Source organism: Cylas formicarius, unplaced genomic scaffold, assembly GCF_029955315.1.
Source record: "Cylas formicarius isolate icCylForm1 unplaced genomic scaffold, icCylForm1.1 PGA_scaffold_1__22_contigs__length_36826433, whole genome shotgun sequence".
NCBI lineage: Eukaryota > Metazoa > Arthropoda > Insecta > Coleoptera > Brentidae > Cylas > Cylas formicarius.
Window position 1 is genome coordinate 4,204,559 of NW_026844264.1, and position 24,327 is coordinate 4,228,885.

General features: G+C 37.6%; 1 protein-coding gene across 1 annotated transcript in view; it reads left to right on the forward strand.

Annotated features, from left to right (window-relative positions):
* The window catches only part of LOC132696720 (plasminogen-like), a 76,650-nt gene that overhangs the window by 39,025 nt on the left and 13,298 nt on the right, over nucleotides 1-24,327 (forward strand). The window contains exon 2 of the mRNA XM_060661711.1: nucleotides 21,593-21,877. Within this exon, the coding sequence (XP_060517694.1) occupies nucleotides 21,593-21,877 (285 nt within the window). The remainder of the gene's footprint in view (nucleotides 1-21,592; nucleotides 21,878-24,327) is intronic.

Here is a 24,327-nt window from a genome sequence, read left to right on the forward strand (position 1 = left end):
AGCTCAATTGACTATATTCATTCGATGTGTTGATAAACAATTCACTCTCACTGAGGAATTGCTTGCTTTAAAGCTGCCAAAAGGAACCACTACAGACGAGGACATTTTTAATGAAGTTCAAAAAGTTCAAAAGTTTTAGAATTGGTCAAAATTAGTTGGAGTGTATACGGATGGTGTACGTTCTATGGTCGGCTTACGTGAAACTTTCATCGGAACTTTGAATGAAAAAGCAACTGACTGAAATGTGCAAAAAGATGATTTGATTCATTGCATTATCCAACAACAGAACTCGCATTTTAAGTCCATTTGACTCCAGAATGTTATGAATGTGGTAGTAAAAAGCAAAAATTTTATTGGATCCGGAGGGCTTAACATTTTGAATTGAAATATTGATTTGATTGAAAATACGATAGCACAATTATTTTTCAAGGTCACTGATATTTGGTATTAGCGTTATTCGACGGTGTCGTAAAAGATGTATGCAACGGAATTTGAATTAGATGCTATAGGGTGTTCAAAACAAACGAATACATACTATTATTTTAAATTAAAAAAGCTAGATTTTCTTAAATGACACCTTATATTGATTATTATTTTTTCCGAAAGATCTTACAAAAACCTACTGCTTTTATTTAGTATGTTTTATACCTATTTTGAATACTTTGTGATTTATTTCAACTTTAATATTTACCCTTCTTTTACATCTATTGTAGTTTACCTGAGCACTGAGTAAATAAATTCATAAATTTTATTGTGGTGTCAGCAAATTACAAAAAAAAACTTAGTATGGGTTTTCCTAAAGCTGAATTTATTGCTTTGATTTGTATACTGGGTGTTGCAGAAAAAATACTTTGTTGGCAGTGAGACTCTACAGGCATGCTAAGAGACGTATACCAATTCAACAATCTCTTCAGTGTTTAACAGAACGGTTTGATGCTAGTTGTAGTATTGAATATGAAAAATGGGAAGTGGTAAACCGGAATACTACCAATGAAGAAAATAATTGCATAATTTATCCCTAGTTCAAGATCCTCTTTGAAATACTTTACCATTTATTTGAACTTTTCCAAGACTTAACCAACTTTACCAACTATTAGCCAACAGGTTAAAAAAATATATTAAAAAAAGACTGTTATTAGCTATTTTGATGAAAATAACGGCCATATTTAAAATTTGCTTTCTCATTTTTAATTATTATAACAAATTTTAAAAAATATGCCCTTCTACTTGGATACACATGTTTAATCTTTTTCTTGGACGTTCCTTAACATTATTCTCCTGTACCAATCATCAATGGTTTTGGTTTTGCACATTAAATGTTATAATGCCTGTTATTGCGATTAACTGCACTATTTCTCCGAAAAGTAGTTTGATCGGAAAACATTATTTTAGAAAAAAAAAATGTCCGGCCTCTATTGCTTCATTAATAATAGTGCAGAAGTTCACCCTTTCTTCAAAATTACGGTCTAGAACATCCTGCTGTAGTCCCACATGGAAGGAATAATATTTGTCTCTTCTCCAATAATATCACTAGTAAAAACTATCAAAAACAAAACTTCTGAAAATAACATAATATAACCACTTGTAGATAAAGGGAAGACAATCATAGCTATCGATCTCCCAGAATATATTTCAAAAACCAACAATTTTCTTAAACCAGAACTTTTCCAATGTATCAAACACGATCCTGCCGAGTTATATCAAAGACAAATCAAGGAAGTAATTATTAACTCCACGGTATTTAGTGACAAAGACAAGTATTTTTTAACAATTATCAATCCACAACCGCGGAAATTATATTCTTTAGTTAAATAACAAAAACAAGATGTGCCCATTAGACCAGTCGTGTCTTATGGAACAGCTCCAGCAGTGAAACTCTCAACAAATTTAGTAAATAATTTAACACACAAAAACCAAAATTTGCAATAAAAAATTCTTTTGAATTAATCAACAAAATTAAAGAAATCAAAATCACTTCTAACGCAACGCTATGGATGTGATAGATTTAGTAGATTTCACCCCAACTCGGAAACAAGTTAACCTATTGGTGAAACAAGATTATTTAGTCCTTTGTTAGCCGAGATTTTTATGGATATATATATATATATATATATATATATATATATATATATATATATATATATATATATATATATATATATAATATTGATGCAGTGATACTGACGAATATCTGCGGGATTCAGGTTATGGATATGAAAGTTTATTTAAAAAAATAATAGATTATTTTATTTTTAAAACATTAACATTTGAAAAACCTTTTCAATAATAAAATTTACAATTTTATATTAAATTTTCCACATGTCCATCATTTTGAATAATGCAATTATCCCTTCATTTATTTTATTTATGACATCTAATATATAATCGGTCGTATTTAATTGGTTAATGGCATCCCGAAATTGTTGTTGTAATACAAAAACTTCTATGGGCTTATTTTTGAATATTATCTCTTTTAAAGTGCCAACAAAAAGAGTGGGTTTATATCCGGCCTCCTTGCTGGCCAAAGTTTCTGTGTGTCTATTTCAAAATTGACTGATATGAGCACGTCAATGATTACGAGCGCCATCTTGTTTCCAAGTTAATTTACATGTTCCATTTCAGGAACAATCGGCTCAATATTATTTCTTAATAAATCTAAAAATCGCACTAAAATTCCATCTCCTCAAATACCGCACCACACTTTAACCAATCTTATACCTTGTTTATTTGTCTCAAATTCACAAAGTTTATTTTTGCAGCTCCAGTAATGCATATTTTTTCGATTATGTAATGTTACTGATGTTGTAGATATCGATTTATAATTATATTAAATCAATATGATTAAATGAAATATTTATTCATTTATTTATTTTCTAATAAAGAATTTTTAAAATATTTAACATTATCTTAAATAAACAGCAATTTCCCAAAAAAAAATTATTAGAAACGCTTCCAGAATGATACCAGAAAGCTAAGAAAAATAATTAATTAATAATGATAATTATTAAATTGTCATTATTAATTAAGTAATTAATTAATAATGATAAATCGTGAATAAATTCGAAACGGTGTATCGTATACCAATGTTTATATACATATCCTTGAATTCGTCTTTTAAAGGGCAATCCGAAAATGCAAAAATATATAGAGTGTTTGACTTAAACAAATAGAGGGAAGTAACATGTTGTGAAACTTTGCACCACCGCAAGCATACATATTTTACCCGGAGAAATGTTTTAAAAGTTAATATGCAAAGTAACAATAACCATTCCAACATAACCTGAATCCCGAAGAGATTCGTCTTTTGAAGGGGTATTTAAGAATGTAATAAAATTTCCATTTAAAAAAATTGACAACTGAAATTGAAATAATACGAATTAAAGATCATTTTACTGCAAGCAACTTTTGTATTCAAACTTTTTTTAAGAACACTCATAGATTTCCAGGTAAGGTACAATCACCCCTTAAACAGGCCTCCCTGTACATATAATTATTTTGAAGTACTTTAATGTTAGATCTGCTTTCTGTTAGTTAATAAGAATACCTGCTCCCCGACCTTTAAATTACACTAAGAATCAATTTGTGTTTTTCTCGCACGTGAATAAGGCCTAATATAGTTAGAGTTCCGACAAGGAATATTTCTCCAGTTTTTTGCATTTTGCAAACTGTGATCATTCCTAAGCTTAAAAACTCTTCATCTGTGGTGGATTAATTAATTAATTAATAATTCATGCTGTGTCAAGAAAAGTGGCATTATCAATGTAATAACAAGTATTAAATACTCACCCGAGTATAGATAAACACCCGGCTGCAAGTTTACTATGACATATGCTAAAATTAATTCGCCCCTCCGAGGTTGCCATTCGCGTAATTGCTGCGTAATAGTACCCAATGGTACTATTACGTCCATCTCGGGCGATATCAGATGCAAAAGATGCGAAAAAAAACGATTTAATGGTAGAGCCACGAAAAAGGCAAGGAACGTTGTCCCGTAACGGTTAGGATGTGGATAATTATTAGTCCGATTGCCTAATTTGGCATCGTCGCGTTTACCTCAGCACATTTTTTTATATGTGTCAAATTTCCATATTCAATTTTCACCAAAAAAAGTCTTCAAGAGATAATCTTTCCCCCCATAAACTAATTTATTATGTCTTATAGACCAAAGTGGTTTCAGTAGATACATAACCTCAAACGTCACGTATTTTTTTCTGGCAGAAGGCAAAAAAGGACAAGGTTTTAATTGCATAGCTACATGTATTCAAAATTACATGACATGATCAACGGTCATGACTGTAATAATGCCATTAACATTTTTTTATTTGCTCGTAGACAATTTTGACTCAATAAATCAAACCGGTCTAGGGTAGTAGTAAGAAAAATGAAACATAAAATATATTAATAAATTCTGTTGCACTGCGTACTGCATAATTGTAATTCTATAAGTTATAAAAACGTATTAAATGATGTTAGTCATCAGAATAGTTTGATTCTGTGATACCACTGTCATCCAAAGATATTAATAACAGTTTTACGTTTTCCCGAGTTTTTTACAATTATTTTTCACTTCAAGAACATGATTAACATATCCTCTCCAAGTGGTCTTTGGTACTAAATCACTCTGAGTTTTAATTACATCAATTACAAGGGCCGAAAATTTTTGGGTCTTAAAACTTCCACTAGCTGTTTTTTTTCTATAAGTATTTTCACAATAAAGATCAGGCTGACTAATCTTACAATACGTCTTTTTTGCTGTTGATCTGTGGTGCTTTTTTCGCTAAGGTAATGTGATATTATAAATTATTACGCTGCCTAGCAGGAGGAAGAAAATTTTTTAAGCAAATTTTCAAAAAATTCACTTGATGAGAAATCTTTAATGTTTTTTGAAGAAAGTAGAAAAGCGTTTGGTAACCAACCTTTCTTCGAGTCACAGTGTAAAATGGATATTCTTTCTCTTGGAGATGAATGCAGCTCGATGAAAAATAGTTTCTTTACAGTATTATGAGTGTCAAATAAAGTTTCGTCTAAATATATTTCGTTTGTCTACGCGAAATATTATTAAATCTAAATTTTATTCTGTTCAGAAATCGGGGAAATGTTTCAGGAGTGCCAGTAAATCGATCATATTTATTCATAACATTAACATCGTGTGGTAAATGCTTCGAAAAATTTTTTGTTCCATTTTGGTAACTTTGACCATGCAGAAGCAATCGTGGATTACAGTAATTAATTAATAAATAATTATTTATGTTTCAACTTAATAACAAATATAAAACACTCAGACGGGTATAGATAAACAACCTTATGCGTGTTTACTGCGACATATGTTAAAATTAATTCGCCCTTGCGCGATTGCCGCTCGACATGGAGTAATTGCTGCCCCCGATGATACTATTACGTCCATCTCTGGCGCTCTCAGTCTTTAATGCTAGGGTTACGAAAAAGGCAATGAACGTTGTCCTACAACGGCTCGGATGTGACTAAATTATTCCTCCGATTGCGTAATTTGGCAGGGTCGCGTTTATGTCAGTATTTTTTTCCTGTTCTTACACTTATCAAGGTTTTTTCCCTTTCCCTAGATAAACTCATATATTACGTTTATTAATCTTTATTTAACATAAAAAAACTAGCCATTACTGGTTTACTGAAAAATAAAAAAAAAACAAAGAACTTCGTTTTAATTGCCCAAAAGTCAGATATTAAATTGATGGAAATGGATCACAAGATTTTATCAAATTTTATTTATTTTTATTTTATTTAAAGACTTTATGCTAAGTTTACAAAAGGCCAAGTATAGTTTTAACCATATCTTATTTTTTGGGACACTGTCATATTTTCTAATCCCGAAAATAAACGCCAAAATAGAGATCAAAGTGATCAATATATAATACGGCGTAAAATTTACCAGTTATACGAGGAACAAATCGTGCTTACATTAGATATCTTAATTAGGAGGCTTGAAAAAGATGAAACCGGTGTTAAATGTGGGAGAACTACCTTATGGAAGTGTATGCAACACATGGGTTTTAGAATTAAGAAAAAACGACAAAAGGCAAGTTTTAATGGAATCTTTTAGAATTCGGAAATGGCTACTGGAATATCTAGAAAAAAAAATAGGATTTACAGCGAACAACAAAGGCCAATTATTTACTTAGATGAAACCTGGTTCGACACTTATGATACCCCGGAAAAGTGTTGGGTTGACTCAACTGATAAGTGTAAAACAAACGCGCCATCAAAAAGAGGTAAAAGAATAACTATTTTGCATGGTGGCTCTAAAAATGGTTGGATTCCAAATGGACTTTCTCTGTCTGCGAAAAATATTAAAGATTCTTCTCTGGATTACCATGAAGACACCACCGTTGATTTATTATTATTATTTATTACAAACTAGTTCCAATCATTCCTCCTAATAGCGTAATTGTAATGGACAATGCACGTTATCACAGTAGACAGTTGACTAAAACCCCTTTCCTCATGTGACACAAAAGCAACAATCCAAAACTACATTTATTTTCACTAAGATTATACCAAAAACATTTATACAATTAATTGAGGTTCTACAAAGCTTGAACCTACAAAAGCAATACGTCTTTGATAATTATGCAAAAAATCTAGGGCATACAGTGTATATTTAATCCCATTGAACATGTTTGGCACCAACTGAAATCTGCCATTCGTCGTAATAATGCTTAGCCCCGTGTAAACTCCAATGTCCTCAAACTTATAGAAACCGAAGTTTTTAACATCCCTCCACAAAGTTGGGCAAATTCTGTTAAACATATAGAAAAAGCAGAACAATCGTATATCCATATTGCAAATAATATAGAACAAATAATAATTAGAACAGGCGATAATGATACTGATATATTATGTGAATAATTTTAAGTAATTTAAATAGGCAATAAAAATAATTTGTAATTTTATTTTAACCTAAACAAAACCCCAAATAATTAAATTCTAAGCAAAGTACGGATCTGTTCGATCATATTTCATTCTTACCGCTTGCCCGGGTCTTTCCTTAATTCGTAATAGTTAGTCACTTTCTTATATCCATGAACAGAGTGTACCTATCCATTTTTCCCGAAATTTGTCCGATAGGTATCTCCGCATGATTAGTGCGTTGTGCGCGCTTGGGCGGTTTTGTTCAAAACTACAGTTTCTAACTTTTGCAAACGGTAATGGTCTAATGCTTGTTCATAATGAAGAGAACCGTTATAAAAAAAAAGGCCTATTAATTATATTCCAAAAATCACAACCCACATATTACCCCCTCTCTTGAATGAATTTCCGAAGAAAAAATAAAACATGTAAACGTTGTAAAACATTTTTTATTTTTGAGTTAAAAAGAAAATGTTTCCGAATGAGATCCCTTAATGAAGGTCAGTAAAATAAATTAAATATTTTTATTGTATATTTTATTATATTATATGACACTTAACGAAACATTTTTTTTGTAATATAACAAAGACGAACTTTACACTTTGAACATTTTACTATTGATTTCCTGTTACATTGTGGAAATTTACATCGCTCTGGTTCCACTGTCCAATTTGGTTAACGCCCAATATTGCTTAATTGAACTGTTCTGCATGTTCCAGCGTCTTGGCATCTTCGTTATGGCACAGGTAAATTTTTAATGTCTGGGGTGCCCCCTTTTGTGGCTATTTGCTAAGCCACAAGCATAAGTACACATCCAATTCGGTTTTGAAAGCCAAAAGTGATATAATTTTGTTCCCTTGCCCAAGTTGTTTTTATTTTCTTGTCTAATATCCAGGCATTTACCACAACTACAGGCCAAGTAATGAATGGTAAAGGTGTACTCCTGGCGTTTATTATAAACTCCTACAACATCGGGCCATTCAATTGCCTTTTTAGTGTTCTCTGGATTAAATAATCTTTTAACTTTTTGTGTGAGATTAATACCGCAATATGATAATGACAAAGTTACAATTTTATCGGCATATAACTGAACTGTTCCAAAGTTACAGATTTTTCTTCCAATGCTTCTCTTCCGTTTACTCTCATTATCTTTCCGTTATTGGATTGAAATTTTTTGATCTATCGTAATAAATTTTATGATTGAAATTTGTAGGTACATCTCTACGAAAATTATAACCTGTGTTGCATCTTTGTCTTCAAAAAGCTCAAAGTTGTAGGATATTCAAAAAACTAGAGAAAGTACCAATATTTTTTATTTCCATTGTGAGTTTTTTGGGATTATAAGAATTTGATATATGTTCTTCCAGAGGTAATTTTTTGCAGGCCCTTTTTATGCGATTTAAAACAGCCGTAATGTTATCGGTGCTTTTAATATTTGCGAACCTGGCTATATCTATCGCATCTGCGATTTGTAAAAGTCGACTCTTTGGAGACTTGCTATAGACTGGCGAACAAGAGAAGTCCAATAAATAATTCCAATAAATCGTCGGAGTTCCCTCAACTCCTGTTATCAAAGACATATTTGAATTTTGTTGAACACGGTAAATGCAACTTTGACGTGCAGTTTCATTTAGGAATTCTTTGGACAGAAAAAAATAAAACAACTTCTAAGGAGTGTCAAGTTGCAAAATTTCATCAGACGAAACTTCAGTGCCAAGAAATTTTGCACTTACTTCATCTCCTTGGGTTCGGGTCTCTCTAGATTTTATTTCAGAAAGGTTGGTGTAATTCAAATTTTGTCATAAGACTCATAGGAAAATCGTGTCATTTGGAACTTGATAACTGCTACTGCTGTTATTATCTTCTAAATCTTCTAGTTCTGGTTTAGGACTTTCCTGAAGTTCGTCGTCGGAGAGTTCGGAATCTTTGCTTTCACTAGGCAAATTCCTTATGTGAAGAACTTTTCGTGTCACAATTTGTACATTTTTTTTCATAAAAGGTATCGGACGTTATTTTTTCAAAATCGTCTGGATCCATTCTGAGAATAATAAAATTAAAAAATTCTAAGAAATTATGCAGAAAATGTTTTCAAGTAAAAAAAAAATTTTTATAGACATGATCTTCCCAAGTGTGAACAAAACTTAAAATAGCGTTTATATTACTTTATTTCCAAAAAAAAATGAAATAAATGTACCTCATAATAACTAACATACTATAAAAGAATATTATAAGATAACAAAATAATCACGTGATTTAAACAATGTTGTGTCGTACAGTGTTGAATCCGTAACAAAATTTCCTCTTAAATAAATAAAATAAATTTGATTTTGCCGAAACGAAACCTCGTCACTAAAATATTCCAACCCTATCCTGTAGAGCTAAAAAAGTGGGAACTAGAAAGCCACTTTTATTTTTTTATATCTCTTTAAATAACACCAGAAAAAAAGGAAATCAGTAAATTTTATTAACTTTATTAACTTTTAAATTTTGCAACTTTTTTCTAATTTAACCATCCTCTCACTGATGGTTTCCAATATCGCTAATCTTGGACACACTGTATATCCCTTTTGCAAGTCACATAACCTTAAATATTTCCTAAACCATACGTAAATCAAATAGTTCGGTCTGATGAAAGTTACCTTTGTTTTTACTATCAATTCCAAAACAGCTATAAAGTTCCATTCCAAGCGCTCTGTATAATGCAAAAGTGAATGATTTAAAAATTCCGTTAAATACAACTTTTACATTTAAAATATCTTGATAACTATTACAGGTTTTGAGAAACGTATACGGCTCGCCTAGTGAAACACCCGGTACCAGATAAAAAATAATTTACCCACTAAATACTTTCAATTACGTAAAAGTTTTTGGTTCCTGAATCGGGGATCGAACCTTTTGACAATCCTGGGAATCGAAGGCCGCCAAAGTTTTGCTGATTTGTCGTCCGATTAGTTTAAATATGAACAATTGAATTGCCCGCTGGTAAATTTGTTTCCGGCAATAAGTTTCTGGTTAGCTAGGTAGTCAATGAACTATTTAAAGATAACAGGTCATCGAATTCGTTGACCCGATTCCATTTAATGAATCGTGATTGGTTCGTTGACAAGTAATCAGGTCGTATCGTTATGCGATTTGGCAAAAAGACATTATCCCAATTAACGCACATAAAATATTATCTACAGGCAAGTTTGCAAATTTGCTTGGGATTCTTGGTGTATTCCGCAAGAACAAAGAACATATCAAAGGTATTGGAAACTGCCAGACTAAATAATGTAAAAACGTAACTTAACTTAAATCTAGATAATGCGGTTAAAAACAGGTAATACAAGAAACATACGAGATCTACAGTAACATTTGTTAAAACTTAAATTTAATTTACAGAACTGGTGACATGCTGATAATAATGATAAGTTTATTGTAAATATCACTCTTAGGCGAAAGAATGTAAGCTATTTCTGCTTTCTCCCTTGTTCTATTAAAACGACTGCGCCTTATTACTTATTGTTATCATTATTGCAATTTTACTCAAGAACCTACGTAATTAAACTACACCAAAATACACGTGACGAGCTGAATGTTTTGATGATAATTGTTTAAAACAACGCAATTTTTTGTGTTAAGGGTGTGTGAGGGTCACATTTCCATAACACTTAGGAATAAGAGTTTTTCTTATGCTTTGTTAATCTCCCCGGAAAAATCAACAAAATAAAATTTTGGAAGAATATTCAAAAAATAAATGCGGTGTGCGCCAAAAAAAAAGCTTTAATAACAACCAGCTTATTTGATACTGAACATATGAAATAGATTATTAGAAGCTATCTCTGCAGCACTGAAAGAGTTAAGATTAAGTGTTCTAACTTATAAGACAAGTGTTTTTCTTGAAGTCCTGTAGTACATTGCAGTAGATTTTGGTAAGATAAGTTCACATTCAGAACAGACGCTTTGAAAGGCAACCTTTTTAGCATTCACTAAAAACTGTATTGTAATTAGGAGTTAGTTGCATTATAGTTTTGTAAAGCTGTTATGAAGTTCGATGAATATAACGATAAAATAAACTACTTAATGACCCAATTGCATATCAGAAAACTAAAGAGTAATGCAACAAAATATTATCCAACAAACATCACCTAAATTATGCCGACAAAATAAAATACAAATTCACTATTGCAATTGAGAAGATAAAAAAATATTTTTCTTCATTTAACTTTAATAAGAAATCTTATTGATCACATGCAAACAAAATGGATTCAGAAGTTAAAGTTACAGAGAGATATCTAAATTGCTATTTTAATCACTAAAGAAATAAAAAATAAAGATATTATTGGTTTAACAGACCGTGCTCTAAAACATCACCAAAATATAGATCAGAAACGTTATCAATAATCAAACACTTAAAAATCATTTCTTGAAAATAATTTTTCTTTAAGTAAAAACAAAACAGTTAAACAAAATATTCAAAAATATGTTGCAATATCGTATATAAATAATTTATCTGAAAAAAAAATTCATATATCACATATATATAAATCATCATTGCTCATCAATAAATCAAATATTGTATACTCAATAACGTGTTTACGTTGCCCAACATAATATATTGGAATGACAAGCCTATTATTTGGTATTGGTATTGGTATTAAAGGGGGGCGCCCTCGCGGGCGTCCAAGCACTTAGGCCACCAGATGGGCCCGTTGTGCCCCCAGGCCGCTCTAGAGGGCGTCCAGAATGCCGCCCCTCCTGTAGAAGGTCAGCAACTCCTTTAGCCCAATACCGTGCACTGAGTCCGGATCGATCAGGGCCGTTCCGAAGACTCCCAATCTTGCCCATGTCAAGGCAGGGCACTCGGTGAGCAGATGATACGGGGTCTCCTCCCCTTCCATGCACCACCTACACTCCGGGTCGTCTCCAATGCCTAGCAAGCAGAGATGCCTCCTAAGCCTGCAATGTCCTGTGTAGGCCCCTGTTAGTGCTCTACACTCCCTCCTGGTCAGTCTAAGCAGCTCCCTGGTCCGAGGAAGGGCGGGCCCATCTATCATAAGCCTCGCCTGCCTCATTCCCGGAGCAACTCTCCAGCCCCCCGCGGCCCGGTCTCTCGCCCAGGCTTCGAGAGCTCCCCGCCTCACACACGGGGCGATCCCCAAGCGGGGCTCTGGCCCTATATGCCTATGCGAGGAGCCTTCCCTGGCTAAGGCGTCCGCTGCCTCATTGCCCCGGACACCGGTGTGACCCGGGACCCAGACCAACGTGACCTTTCTCTCCTCAGCCACCCTCCTCAGTACCCCTTTGCACTCCTTTATCAACAAGGAGCGCGTACGCACTGACTTCAGCGCCATGAGTGCAGCCCTACTATCCGAGCAGAAGAAGACTCTCCTGCTTCCGTAGTTGAGCCGAAGCACCTCTCTGGCCGCCATCAATAAAGCGAAAATTTCCGCCTGAAACACAGTGCAGTACTGACCCAGAGGGACCGACAAGCTTGATCCCGTTGTCTCGCAGTACGCTCCAGCTCCGGCCAGATCTCCCATTCTGGACCCGTCCGTGTACCAGACAAGTCCATCCCAGGAGCCGACTCTGCCCTCTCTCCAATCTTCCCTTGATGGAAAGAGAAAGGTCAATTTATCAAAGAAGGTCATCTCGGGGATCATGACATCACTCGGCATGCCCATGACCCCGCGATCCCCGCGACAGCCCTCTAAAATGTCGTACGGACCCCGATTGAGGGTTCCCTCCGTCCAGAGCCCGCAGCTCGCCAGCCTCACAGCTGTCCTGGCCGTCTCCATCTGCACCCGATCCGCCAGAGAGGGCAGCCCCACCAGAGCCTCCAGGGCCCTCGTGGGCGCCGTTCTCATGGCGCCCGTTATGCAGAGGCAAGCCAATCTCTGCAGTCTGTCAAGAACTAGCCTTGCTCCCGCTCTTTTGGTCCCCGGCCACCATGCCACTGCCCCATGCGTGAGCATAGGCACCACCATGGTACCGTAGATCCACTGCATGATCTTCGGCCCCAGGCCCCAAGTGCCCCCTACCGCTCTCCGGCACGCCCACAGAGCTCCAAAGGCCGACCTGGTCCTTGATCTTATATGTTCCTGGAAGGTCAACTTAGAGTCCAACCATACGCCCAAGTACTTGACACTTCCGCTTGCAGAAAGAGGCACCCCATCCATCGAAATGTTGAGGTTGCACTCCATCTTCCTTTTCCTAGTGAAGATGACCATCTCCACCTTGCTAGGATTGACAGCCAACTTGCTGTCCAGGCACCATTGTGAGAATCTTGCCAATGCCCCGTTCAGGAGCCCCTGCATCCTCCTCACGTCCGTCCCCTGCGTCATTATCACAAGGTCGTCTGCATATGCCTGAGCATAGACCCCGTGTTCTTCCCTCAGAATATGCAATATCTCGTTCACCACCAGGCACCACAGGAACGGGGACAAGACCCCGCCCTGTGGACAACCCCGTGATGAACCGATGGAGACCTGCTCCCCACCCAGTCTTGCCTCGACCCTCCTGTCGGTTAGCATGGAGCGGATCCACCTTACAATGGCCGTCCCCACTCCAGTACTCTCCACCGCCCTACAGATCGAGTACAGGGCCGTGTTATTGAAAGCCCCTTCGATGTCAGCGAACACGCACACCGACAGCCGTCCCGAGCCCATACCCTCCTCCAACCTGGAAGTCAGATGGTGAAGAGCTGAGCCCACAGACCCGCCACTTCGGTACGCATGCTGCGCTGGCTCTAAAGGGGCCTCCAGCTCCACCCAGTCCCTCAGATACCGGTCCACCAGCCTCTCCAGAGTCTTCATAATGAAGCTGGTGAGGCAAACAGGCTGGTACGACTTCGGGTCTGTGTAGTCACTCTTCCCTACCTTGGGAATGAACACTACCCTGCTGTGTCTCCACAGCTCGGGCACGTACCCCCTCACAATGGAGGCCCTGAACAGGTCCATCAGCGGGCTGGTCAGGAGACCTCCGTCCCTTTGCAGCAGAGCCGGAAATACTCCATCCCCGCCCGCCGACTTGAAGGGGCCAAAGCTGTCAATAGCCCACCTCAGCCTACTATGGGTAACCACCCTCCTTGCCGTGGCGTAGTCGCCTCCAAGACGACCCCCGGCTTCAATATTCCCCCCTGTGTCCGGATCAGCGGACCCTGGGAAGTGCGTGTTCAGCAGCTGTTGTAGTGTGTCCGCTGGTCCCGCTGTGTAGCCACCGCCGGTCCTGCGGACCACCCCCAGTCTTCCCGCAGGGTCACTTCTGAGTACCCTAAGGAGCCTAGCCGCGTCCGGGGTATTCATTACTCCGTCGCAGTAGCCCCTCCAGGCCCTCCTCTGTGATGTCCGTAGTTCTTTTTTGTACTGTCTGCGGACTTCCCTATAGAGATCCCAGTCCGCACCTTGGCTGCTGCTCCTCGCTGTATTGAACAGCCTCCGCACTTTCCTCCTGAGACGCTCCAGGGAAGAGCTCCACCAAGGAGTCCTTCCCGCCCTATGCTCCTCTGTCTCAGGGCAACTATTCTCGAACGCCCGCATCATAGCGGAGCTGACTCGGTCGGCGGCCTCGTCAATCTCCTCCATTGTGCGGTGTTTCCTTGGTAAGCCCCCTAGGCGCCAAGCAAGTTCCTCTCTATAGAGTTCCCAGTTTGTTGGCCGGGGGTTCCTAAATCTAACGGGTTCCCGAACACCCATCTCCAACCCAAAGGTGATGTATCTATGGTCCGACATAGAGTCTTCCCCACAGACACACCACCCAGTTATTTCCGGGAGCAGAGCCCTGGTACAAAGTGTTAAATCTATGACCGAGCTCCGACCCGTCGTGAAAAACGTGGGTTCTACCCCTCTGTTGGCCACCTGCAGCCCTGCAGAGGCCATGAACTCCACGAGGTCTCCCCCCCTTCTATTCGTTGCCGCGCTGCCCCACAAAACGTGGTGAGCATTGCTGTCGCAGCCAATCCAAAGAGGAAGATTCGCCTCCTCGCAGTAGGAGACCAAGTCACTGATCTCCTGCGGAGGACAGCTGCGGTCGCCTGGAAAGTACGCAGAGGCGACCACTACCTCCCTCACGCCATCCCGAGTGGGGGATCTGACCAGAATTGGAACCAGGTCCCTGGACGCCTTATCCCTTAGGAAAAAGGCCTCCAGCCCCATGGTTAGAATACAGGCCCTCGGACCGCCCTCTAAGGAGTCGACACTATGCAGCATCGATCCTCCCAGAGATAAGCCCCTAACCCTTGATTTTACAATCCAGGGCTCTTGGATCAGTACAATAGATGTACCGCCCTCCGAAATTTTCCTGCATAAGTAGGCCGTTGCAGCCCTGCTGTGTTGCAGGTTAATCTGTAATATCCCCGTGAAGATGTTATTGCGGGAATACCACCTGCGGGTCACGATGCTAGCCTCAGCCCGAATCCGAGCCCGAGGTAGCACCTCCCTCCGCTTCCGCTTCCTGACTGGTGGACCCTGATGGGATTCCCCGGTCAACTTCCATCTGAGATACCTCCTCGGTTCTCGCTTCCTCGGAGGGCCCTCCGGAGGTCTCCTCCACAGAAGCCGTGGGCGCCGCCTGTCCGACAGGCCCGCCAACCTCCATGGACGAGTCCTCCTCGCGTGAGCCCCCCGCGGCCACCTCATCCCCCTGCGGCCTCGGCGCCGCCAGGTTCACTTTTACCTGTATCGCCAGGCAGAAGAGAAGTGAGCCCTTAGCCGTGATGGCGCTTGCCGATTTCTCGTCCACGCCCACCACCAACCTTGTGCCCCTTACATCCTCCGTCCTCTGCCAGACCCTCCAGGCACGACAATCTAGACCATTCTGAGCTGCCAGGCAGCGGACTAGTGCTCCCTGCGAACCCACTCCCTGGTTTCTTCATCCATCATCTCGATCAGGATGTGGCTCCTCCACAGCCTAACCGAGCGTATCCGGGGAGGGGTGTATTGCCCCCCCTGCATGATATACATACTTATGCGGAGGTTAAGAGACCCTATGAACTGCAGCAGGTCCTCGGAAGACAGGTCAGTTTCCTGTCCTCTGAGGCCCACCACCAGTTCAGGCCCCCCCCGCCGCCGCTTGTGCATAGGACCGAGCCCCCCTCTCAGAGCCCCCCCGGGACGGCCCGCCTTTCCCGGGCCTAGCTTTCGCCGGGCCACGTGTCGGCCGCCGACCCCGGCAGGTGCCCCAACCTGGGTGGTCTCTCCCATTTTTCTTTTCCGCTTCCCGCCTGCCGTTTCCGGTGTGCCCCCTATGGAGCCCTCCGTTGACGGCGTGGCAGGATTCCTGGGCGCCGGAAGAGAGCCCGTCTGCGGTTCCGAAACCGTCACCGCGAGTCTCTTCTTCTTCGCCCTCCTTTTTTCCGCCCCACTCCTATGTCTGGGGCGGTGTGTCATCGAGGTGGTGTTCCCGGTTTGTACCGAGCCCTCCACCCCGCTGGCGACCTGGGGATCCTGTTCGGATCGCCCTTGGAGGGGGCCTTCCTGAGGACGCCCCTGCTTGCTGGAGCCCCTCTGGGTCCCCTCCTCCTTCTTCATTACTTCGCATTTCATTTTTGGTTCCATAAAGGTCCCACGAGTAGCTAGGGAAACATAACGGTCCACCTCTGCAGAGCCCCGCATGCAGAGGTAAGGCTTCCTTCCCCGAGGTGCGCCCGGTGCCTCGGGGTTGGGATCGGTAGAGACTGATCTTCTATTCAGCCATGCATCCCCTAGGCCCGACCCCCACCGTAGGATTTAGGATTTTTATTGAGGTTTACTCCTCTTGGTCCAAGTGGTGAAGCTCAGACCCCCCGCGTCGCGTGCCCACTCGTCGAGCCGGCCCCGACGCCTGGTTTATCAACCGACTACAAGCCAGTTGGCACCGTTATACCCTGTGCAGGCCCTTAGCCACGACACGACAGCTGGGCAGGGTGAGCTGGTCCACGACTGGTTATTTGTCAGCCCTATTGGATTTTTACCTCCTCAAGCCTCCTTATTCCCAGCCACCCAGGCCCGTGAGGGCCTGGGCTCCCCCATCCGCCACCCGGGGGACGCGCCTCATGGATTGCTCAACCACAGAGGAAGCCTATTAGAAAATCATACTCAGAACGCATCAACTGCTTTAGATAAACACGAAAATTTAACAAACCATGAATTTAATTGTAAAGAAGAAAAAAGTTACATTTTTAACCGAAGCCGATGATCAATATAAATTGGTAATAATGGAAATGATTGAAAAAGAAATAAAATAAATGCTTTTAATGATCGAAAATATATTTATAATTCAAGTTTATATCAGAGTTCATATCATAGTTAACCTTTAACATAATCTAAATGAGATTTTAAGTCATCTTTCACATAATAATAATTTAATGTTAAAAAATATACTAATAATTGAATAAACTCTGACTGTTACGTTATAAACTCAAAATCAAAGTCAAAGTCAAAATATTCATATCTACTTATTTAACGTTGCAGAATGTAAAGATTTTTATATATAATAATTATTTTACACAATTATTTTATGTATATATTATTAATAAACATCCACAGTGTGATCAGAACATTGGATTAATAAAAATTAAATTAAAATAATGTGAAAATCCATTCAACACAATTAAATTAGAACAAATAATAAGATTTTCACACTTATTTATTGGGTTGTGACAGCTGTTTCGGCAACATCCTGTCCATATCAAATACAATATTTTATTTAGTAATCAGGTGGTAATAACTTCTTAATTGCCATTAAGGGCTATAAATTTAAATTTTACAACAAATAATGTAAGTATTATTGAACAACCTATACCTAAGAACCACTCAAGCATTATATTTTATTTGAAGTTCTAACATTAAATAAAATTTTTAAAACCGCTGACCACTCTGCTTCAGGACACTTAAGAAACTCCCCTTTAATGCATCTAATTGGCGTCAAGTTCAAATAGCTCGCTTATGTTAAACCTTGAATATTTTGCCCAGTTCTATACTTTCATCTAAATCATCAAGCACCCTTACCGCATATTCTAAACCTACTTTAAAAAGTAATGGTGAGAGCGCGTGACGTTATGATTATAATGGTCCAAAGGCTTTTGGGTTGGGCGTGTTCTCATTGTTTTTCCAAAATTTGCCTCGAAATGAAAATCTGATCTGTTATGACCCTATCCCTTCGAAAACCACAATAATATTCCCCAATGCACCTTTCCGCAAATAGAATCCATCTATTCAGTAAGATGTTAGAGAGTACTTCGATGTCGCAAGCAACAGTGAGATGCTTCAATAGTTTTATCGCACCTTTTTTGGGCTTTTCTTATGAATTGGTATTATTACAGCCACCTTCCATTCTTCTGGTATGGTCTCTATGCTCCAGATCTGCTTGAAAAGTTCAGCAGTTTTCTATTGCTTTTTGAACTTCGTCGCCAGAAGGGGAAAAATCACTTTTTTGTATTGTATTGTATTCATCATCTGTCACCTCCATATTAAACAGATCTCATTATTGTTAAAATTTTTCAATATGAAAATGGGTTTGATTCTACCACTGCAAAAAAACGTAGATAACAACTGCAATAATTATAGAGGAATGTCACCGCTATATACATCATTGAAGCTGTTTGAGAAAATAGTTGAAAAAAGACTACGATCAAAAATAGAACCAACTCTAATAGAAATGCAAAGCACATTGCGAAAAGGCACCCAGATCAAAGAAATAGTTTTAAGAAAGTTGGTAAAGTCTGAACCGGTATACCTTCTTAGATATGAAAAACTGTTTGATAAAGTTTCGCGGATAAAAATCGGGAAAAGCCTACAAGGTTGACAATAAACTAATAAGAAATTATTTCTGTTTATACAACGAAACAAAAAAAATTATAACAAGTAAGAACATGAAATCAAAGGCCTGTACTATTCATAACTTATAAGGACGATCTAATTAAAATGGCAAAACAGCGATCAAAAGCCCTTTACGTTGGATACCGACATGATTGGGACTAGATACTGAAACAAAACAAAATGAAAACGCACCAATGTTTTGGCACTATCAAACGAAAAAGAGAAATTAGAAATTACATTAGGTGGGAAAGTAACAGAACCAGTTAGTAGCTGCCAGTATGTTCGGAGAAACAAAAGGACATCATACAGAATTTAATAAAATAGAAAAGGCAAATAAGGTATACTATGCCCTGAGTAAACAAAAAGGAAATTTCTAAGGAATCTAAAATCGATTTTACAAATCGATTTGGGTATTATCAACACTGGAACAGCAGAGGTGAAAACTCGAGCAGAGTGACAAGAGTAACCAGAAGGGACAAAAAATAAAATAATTCATAGAAAAGAAACAACTTGGCTGGTGGGCCATTTATAGGGATTAAAATGCAGGGAAAAAGGAAAAGAGGAGGACCCACCATAACGTGGTAGAGCACTTTGGGAAAGACTGTGAAAAACTTGACACTAAATAGAAAATACTTGAAACTTTTTATAAGTTTATAGGTTTTACAGGCCAGATTATATGTAAATTCACGTATTGATTCAGGGATGGAAAAATGTGATGACAATATATTTCGGGATATCATCCGTTCGTTTGTTGAACTCCGACTGGAATCCTGCAGACGTTTCGCCAAGATCTCAACTCCTTCGAGAATTCCGTTGTTAGAACCGCCATGTGACACTGTTGTTTTAAATTTCATATCCGAGGACCAAATCAGGATCCAGCTAAGTAAGCTTGATATAAATAAAGGCCCTGGACCTGATAACCTACCCCCGATATTATTCAAACCATGTGCTGAATCTTTAGTGCAGCCACTTTTTATTATTTACAATAAAAGTTTATCTGAAGGGCAGTTTCCAACTATTTGGAAGTGTGCCAAAATAATACCTGTGCACAAGAGTGGCAGCAAGGTTGACGTCACAAACTACCGACCTATATCTATTCTTTCCGTTCCAGGGAAAATGCTGGAAGCTATAATACCAATGAGTTATTTTTCAAATTAAAACATGCTCTTGGAGATACACAACATGGTTTTTTTAGGGGTAGGTCGGTTGCTACCAATCTCTCACTACATGTCCAGGATGTTTCTGAGGCGTTAGATAATAGGGTGCAGATAGATGCCGTGTACACCGACTTCTCAAAAGCTTTTGATAAGGTTCACCACCCAACAATGTTGATCAAATTAAAAAATTTCTGTGTACACGGTTTTCTTTATAAAATTCTTCAATCCTACATCAGTCCTCGGACTCAGTTTGTAGAATTGAATTCTGCAAAATCCCAAACGACCCGCATCACATCTGGAATTCCTTAACGACTGTCATAAGTTTCAAAAAGATCTTGATCGTTTTTGTGAATACTGTGTAAAAAATCGCCTATTTTTAAATATTGATAAATGTTACTGTCTTAAGTTCAGCAGGCGGATAAATGATATAAACTTTGACTACACGTTCAATGGTGTAAAAATAAAAAAAGTAGAGCAGATTAGGGATCTTGGAATAACTATAGATGTAAAATTAAGTTTTGATATCCACATTGAGAATATAGTAAAAAAAGCTTATAAAAATTTAGGTTTTATATTAAGAGTTAGCAAGGAATTTCAGGATCACAAATCGCTTATTATTCTATACAATTCCTACATTCGATCTCACCTTGACTATGGCGGTGTGATATGGAGTCCTCAGTATCATAAATATATAGACAGAATCGAGAGAATACAAAAAAAGTTTGTTTTCCATTTAAATTTTAGATTTAACCGTAACTTACTAACTCATTCGTATGAAGCTAGTCTTAATTTCTACCATATACTGAAGTTATCTGTTAGAAGAGTTATCTCCAGTGCTATATTTTTGCATAATATTATTAATAGTAGGATTGACTGTCCTTTACTGTTGGAAAAACTCTCCTTCAATGCCAGAGTCGTTATAACAAGAACTCCTTCATTATTTTACGTGCCTAGATTTAATACAAACTTAGGTAACAATTCCCCAATATCTCTTTTACATAGACATTACAATAATTATTTTTCGCACATTGACATCTTTGCGTTATCACTTAATTCGTTTTGAAATCAAGCAATTAGGGTTTTTCTATAAATTTATTTTAATTTTTGATTTGTTTTCCTTATTTTTTTACATTTGTTTTTTGTAATTCACGCACTTAATATACAGTGTTAGTTTTGGTTTAGTTTGGTAAGTTTGATTGTTATTATTATTATTTATTTTTTTTATCTTCTGCTTATCGTAGATATAGGTAGGTACTTGCTTATAAGTTTTACTTTGTTAATTAAATAATGGTATAATTGTTAGTGTGTCCTTGTAAATTGTGAAGTTAGTTCTTCATGTTAGGGCACCTTTGTAATAAATAAATAAATAAATAAATCTCACTTGGCATCTTCAATGCTCGCGGTCCGAACACACTCGAAGTGTTGCCAAACGTCTGCAGGATTCCAGTGGGAGTTCAACAAGCGAACGGATGATATCCCGGAATATTTTTTAACACACACACACATATATATATATATATATATATATATATATATATATATATATATATATATATATATATATATATATATATATATATATACATATATATATATATATATATATATATATATATATATATATATATATATATATATATATATATATATATATATATATATATATATATATATATATATATATATATGTCTTGTTTCTTCTTATTCTTCCCTTCTCGTATTAGTTGCGCTATAGCATCAACCTTGATTCATTTAGTAAAACATGATTCGTGGTTTCAGGACAGCAAAAAAATTGGGGCAATTCTTAACGCAACCTTCGAAGAAGAGAAACTTACGGGTACGCGGTTAGTTGATTCGAGAACGGCTACGCAAAACACCTCCGTTATGTACAGCGATTGGAGTAAGTGGAGCAGATGTCACGACTGTCTGCAGCGTAGAATCAAGAATTGCGTGAATCCCAGCTGTCACAATTCGAGGCTGTTTGAGGAACGCGAGTGCCACAAGAAACGGTGCAAGAGAAAAGTGCGCAAGAAAATTGAATTCCACGTCGTTCATTTGAACACGGTAAGTTTTAAATACGTTCGGGTTGTCTAGTACTATCAACTCCAGTGTCTCAACCGCTGAAATATTTAGAATTAATCTTAGTAATATGATGCGATTTTTTTAATAATTGGATTTCAAGAAAACTTCTCCCACACATCATAATTTATTGCAGCAAACAGAAAATATACAAAGTGGGTCAACAAGCAAATGTCTACTAAGTTCCTTTTTTAAATGGGACACTAGTTTTGTTAAATGCATTTTCGAATGTCCTCTCTCTTATTTTTTATGAGCAATAGATTAAAAAACAGAAATTTAATTGTATGTCCCAGACCCAGACAATGAAAATTTCAATTTTTATTGGATATGTAGATGAAACGAGAAGAAGAAGTTTGAAGAAGTTGTTTAACGCAAAATATCCAAAAGACCCATTACAAAATCCACATTTACGAAAACTGAGAGAAAATTGAAAGAAACAGGGCATGGGAAAGTTCGTCTAACCAAAAACTAATGGGAAGACAAGATTAAATATTTTATTAGAAGTTGAAGACAATTCCCATCGCGTATCTTTCGAAGTAGTTTCAAATACTGATGTTAGCCAACGAACAGCTTTGTGCTTTGTGTGTAATAAAAGAAGAAAAGCATTATCATCAGGAGCTGAACGAAGATGGTCTCCACCGCAGATTACAGTTTCGTGGAACTATAATGGAAACATGCAACCTAAATCTATTTTTTCATCGTTAGATACTGTTTAGTAATGAAGCAACGTCTTGTTTAGTGTAAATAAACAAATTTTTATGTATTGAAGTACAAATAATCAACGACGGATGAGAGAAAATCCACGAAAAATAAATGTTTGGGCAGGGATTTTGAATAACAAAATTATTGGACCTTATTTCTTCCATCAAAATGTTATTTACAATTGCTTCAAAATGGCTTAGTTACTACTCTCGCTCCGCCCTATTTTTCTCGACAAGTGCGTGAATATTTAAATACGGTATTTCCTGGACGTAGATTGATAGAAAGGGATCAATAGAACGGGAGGATATACAGAATTGACTACAAATAAGGCAAACTAATGAATATATCGTTAATAATGTTTCGGGAGGGTTTTTAAAACGATTAGCAAATTGTTAAGAAGTTGATAGTAGGGCATTTTCAACACCTAATAAAATAATTTCTTTGACATATTTTTTATTTTTTTTTGCTCACATTGTACGGTAAATGAATTCTGCATGCGTGAAATTTAACCTAGAATTTGAAAATGTGATAGATGTATGAGTTCATTTTTTCTAAAATCCAATAATACCTGATTTTTAAATGAATTTGTTTTACAATCCTTCAACTTTTTCTATTAATAATAATTCATACCTAAACCGAATAGCTTTTCCTATAAATATATTTAGATGATATTAAATTGAAAAATATCTATTTTCTTATGGAGCACACCATGAATTTTTTTTTTCTGGAAGATCTTGCAAAAACCTATAACTTTTATTAAGTAAGTCATATAAATATTTTTAATACTTTTCAATATTTACTTAACTTTTCCAATATGTAGTGCAACATTAGGTGGCCAATCATCTACCAATCATCTACCCAAATTCGATACCCTTTCAAATATGATTCATCGCAAAGCTAAAAATCTTCGTTTATCTTCTACCCAGAATCAAAATTTGAAAAACTAACGTCCACGCCAGTGAGTTTGATGGTTACTCTTCTCAACTACCAAACACTGTCGTAAAAACTACTTAAAAAACTCAAACCTCCTAAATCTAATATTCCAATGCCTGAACACATTGTTCTAAAATCTCTAAAATCTAATCTCGACGTGGAACGCAACCCTCGAGGCTTCTTCTCTATCAGAATCCGTGAAAAAGTCTGTTACCCCTGATGACTCTAAAATTCATCGTCTCTACAGATTTACTCAGATTCACAAATGGACCAATTTTCAGCACTATTTATCTCCAAAATATTCTCTAACAAAACATATATAAAACCCTTTGCGGGGAAAACTGATAGATGTCATTCATTTCATTGAACAAATAAAAAAATATCTCATTTATTCTGGTTAGTATCGACGTAGAATCCTACGTTACTAGATTCCCTATTCCTGAAACTCTCAACATTATTTCAGATATATTAAAAACTGAGAATCTGGAACCAAACCTTCTCATCTTGATTGGAATGATTGTCTGGAATACATTTTTCTTTCATGGAGAGCTATGGGTTGATGTTATGTTATTTGTCCTCATGGTCAAGAATCCATAAGAGATTTGCTTAGCCATTTAAAGTTTAAACACCCTAACGTACGTTTTTCTTTGGTACGTATAGCATTCGCGAAATTGGAGTTTTCTTTGACAGATTTAGTGGCTTTAATAAATCAATTTAAGGCAGAATGAAAAAAGTTTCCGGTTGAAAATAACACAAGTTTTAAAATGCAAGGAGAATATTCATAACTGGATTTGAATAAA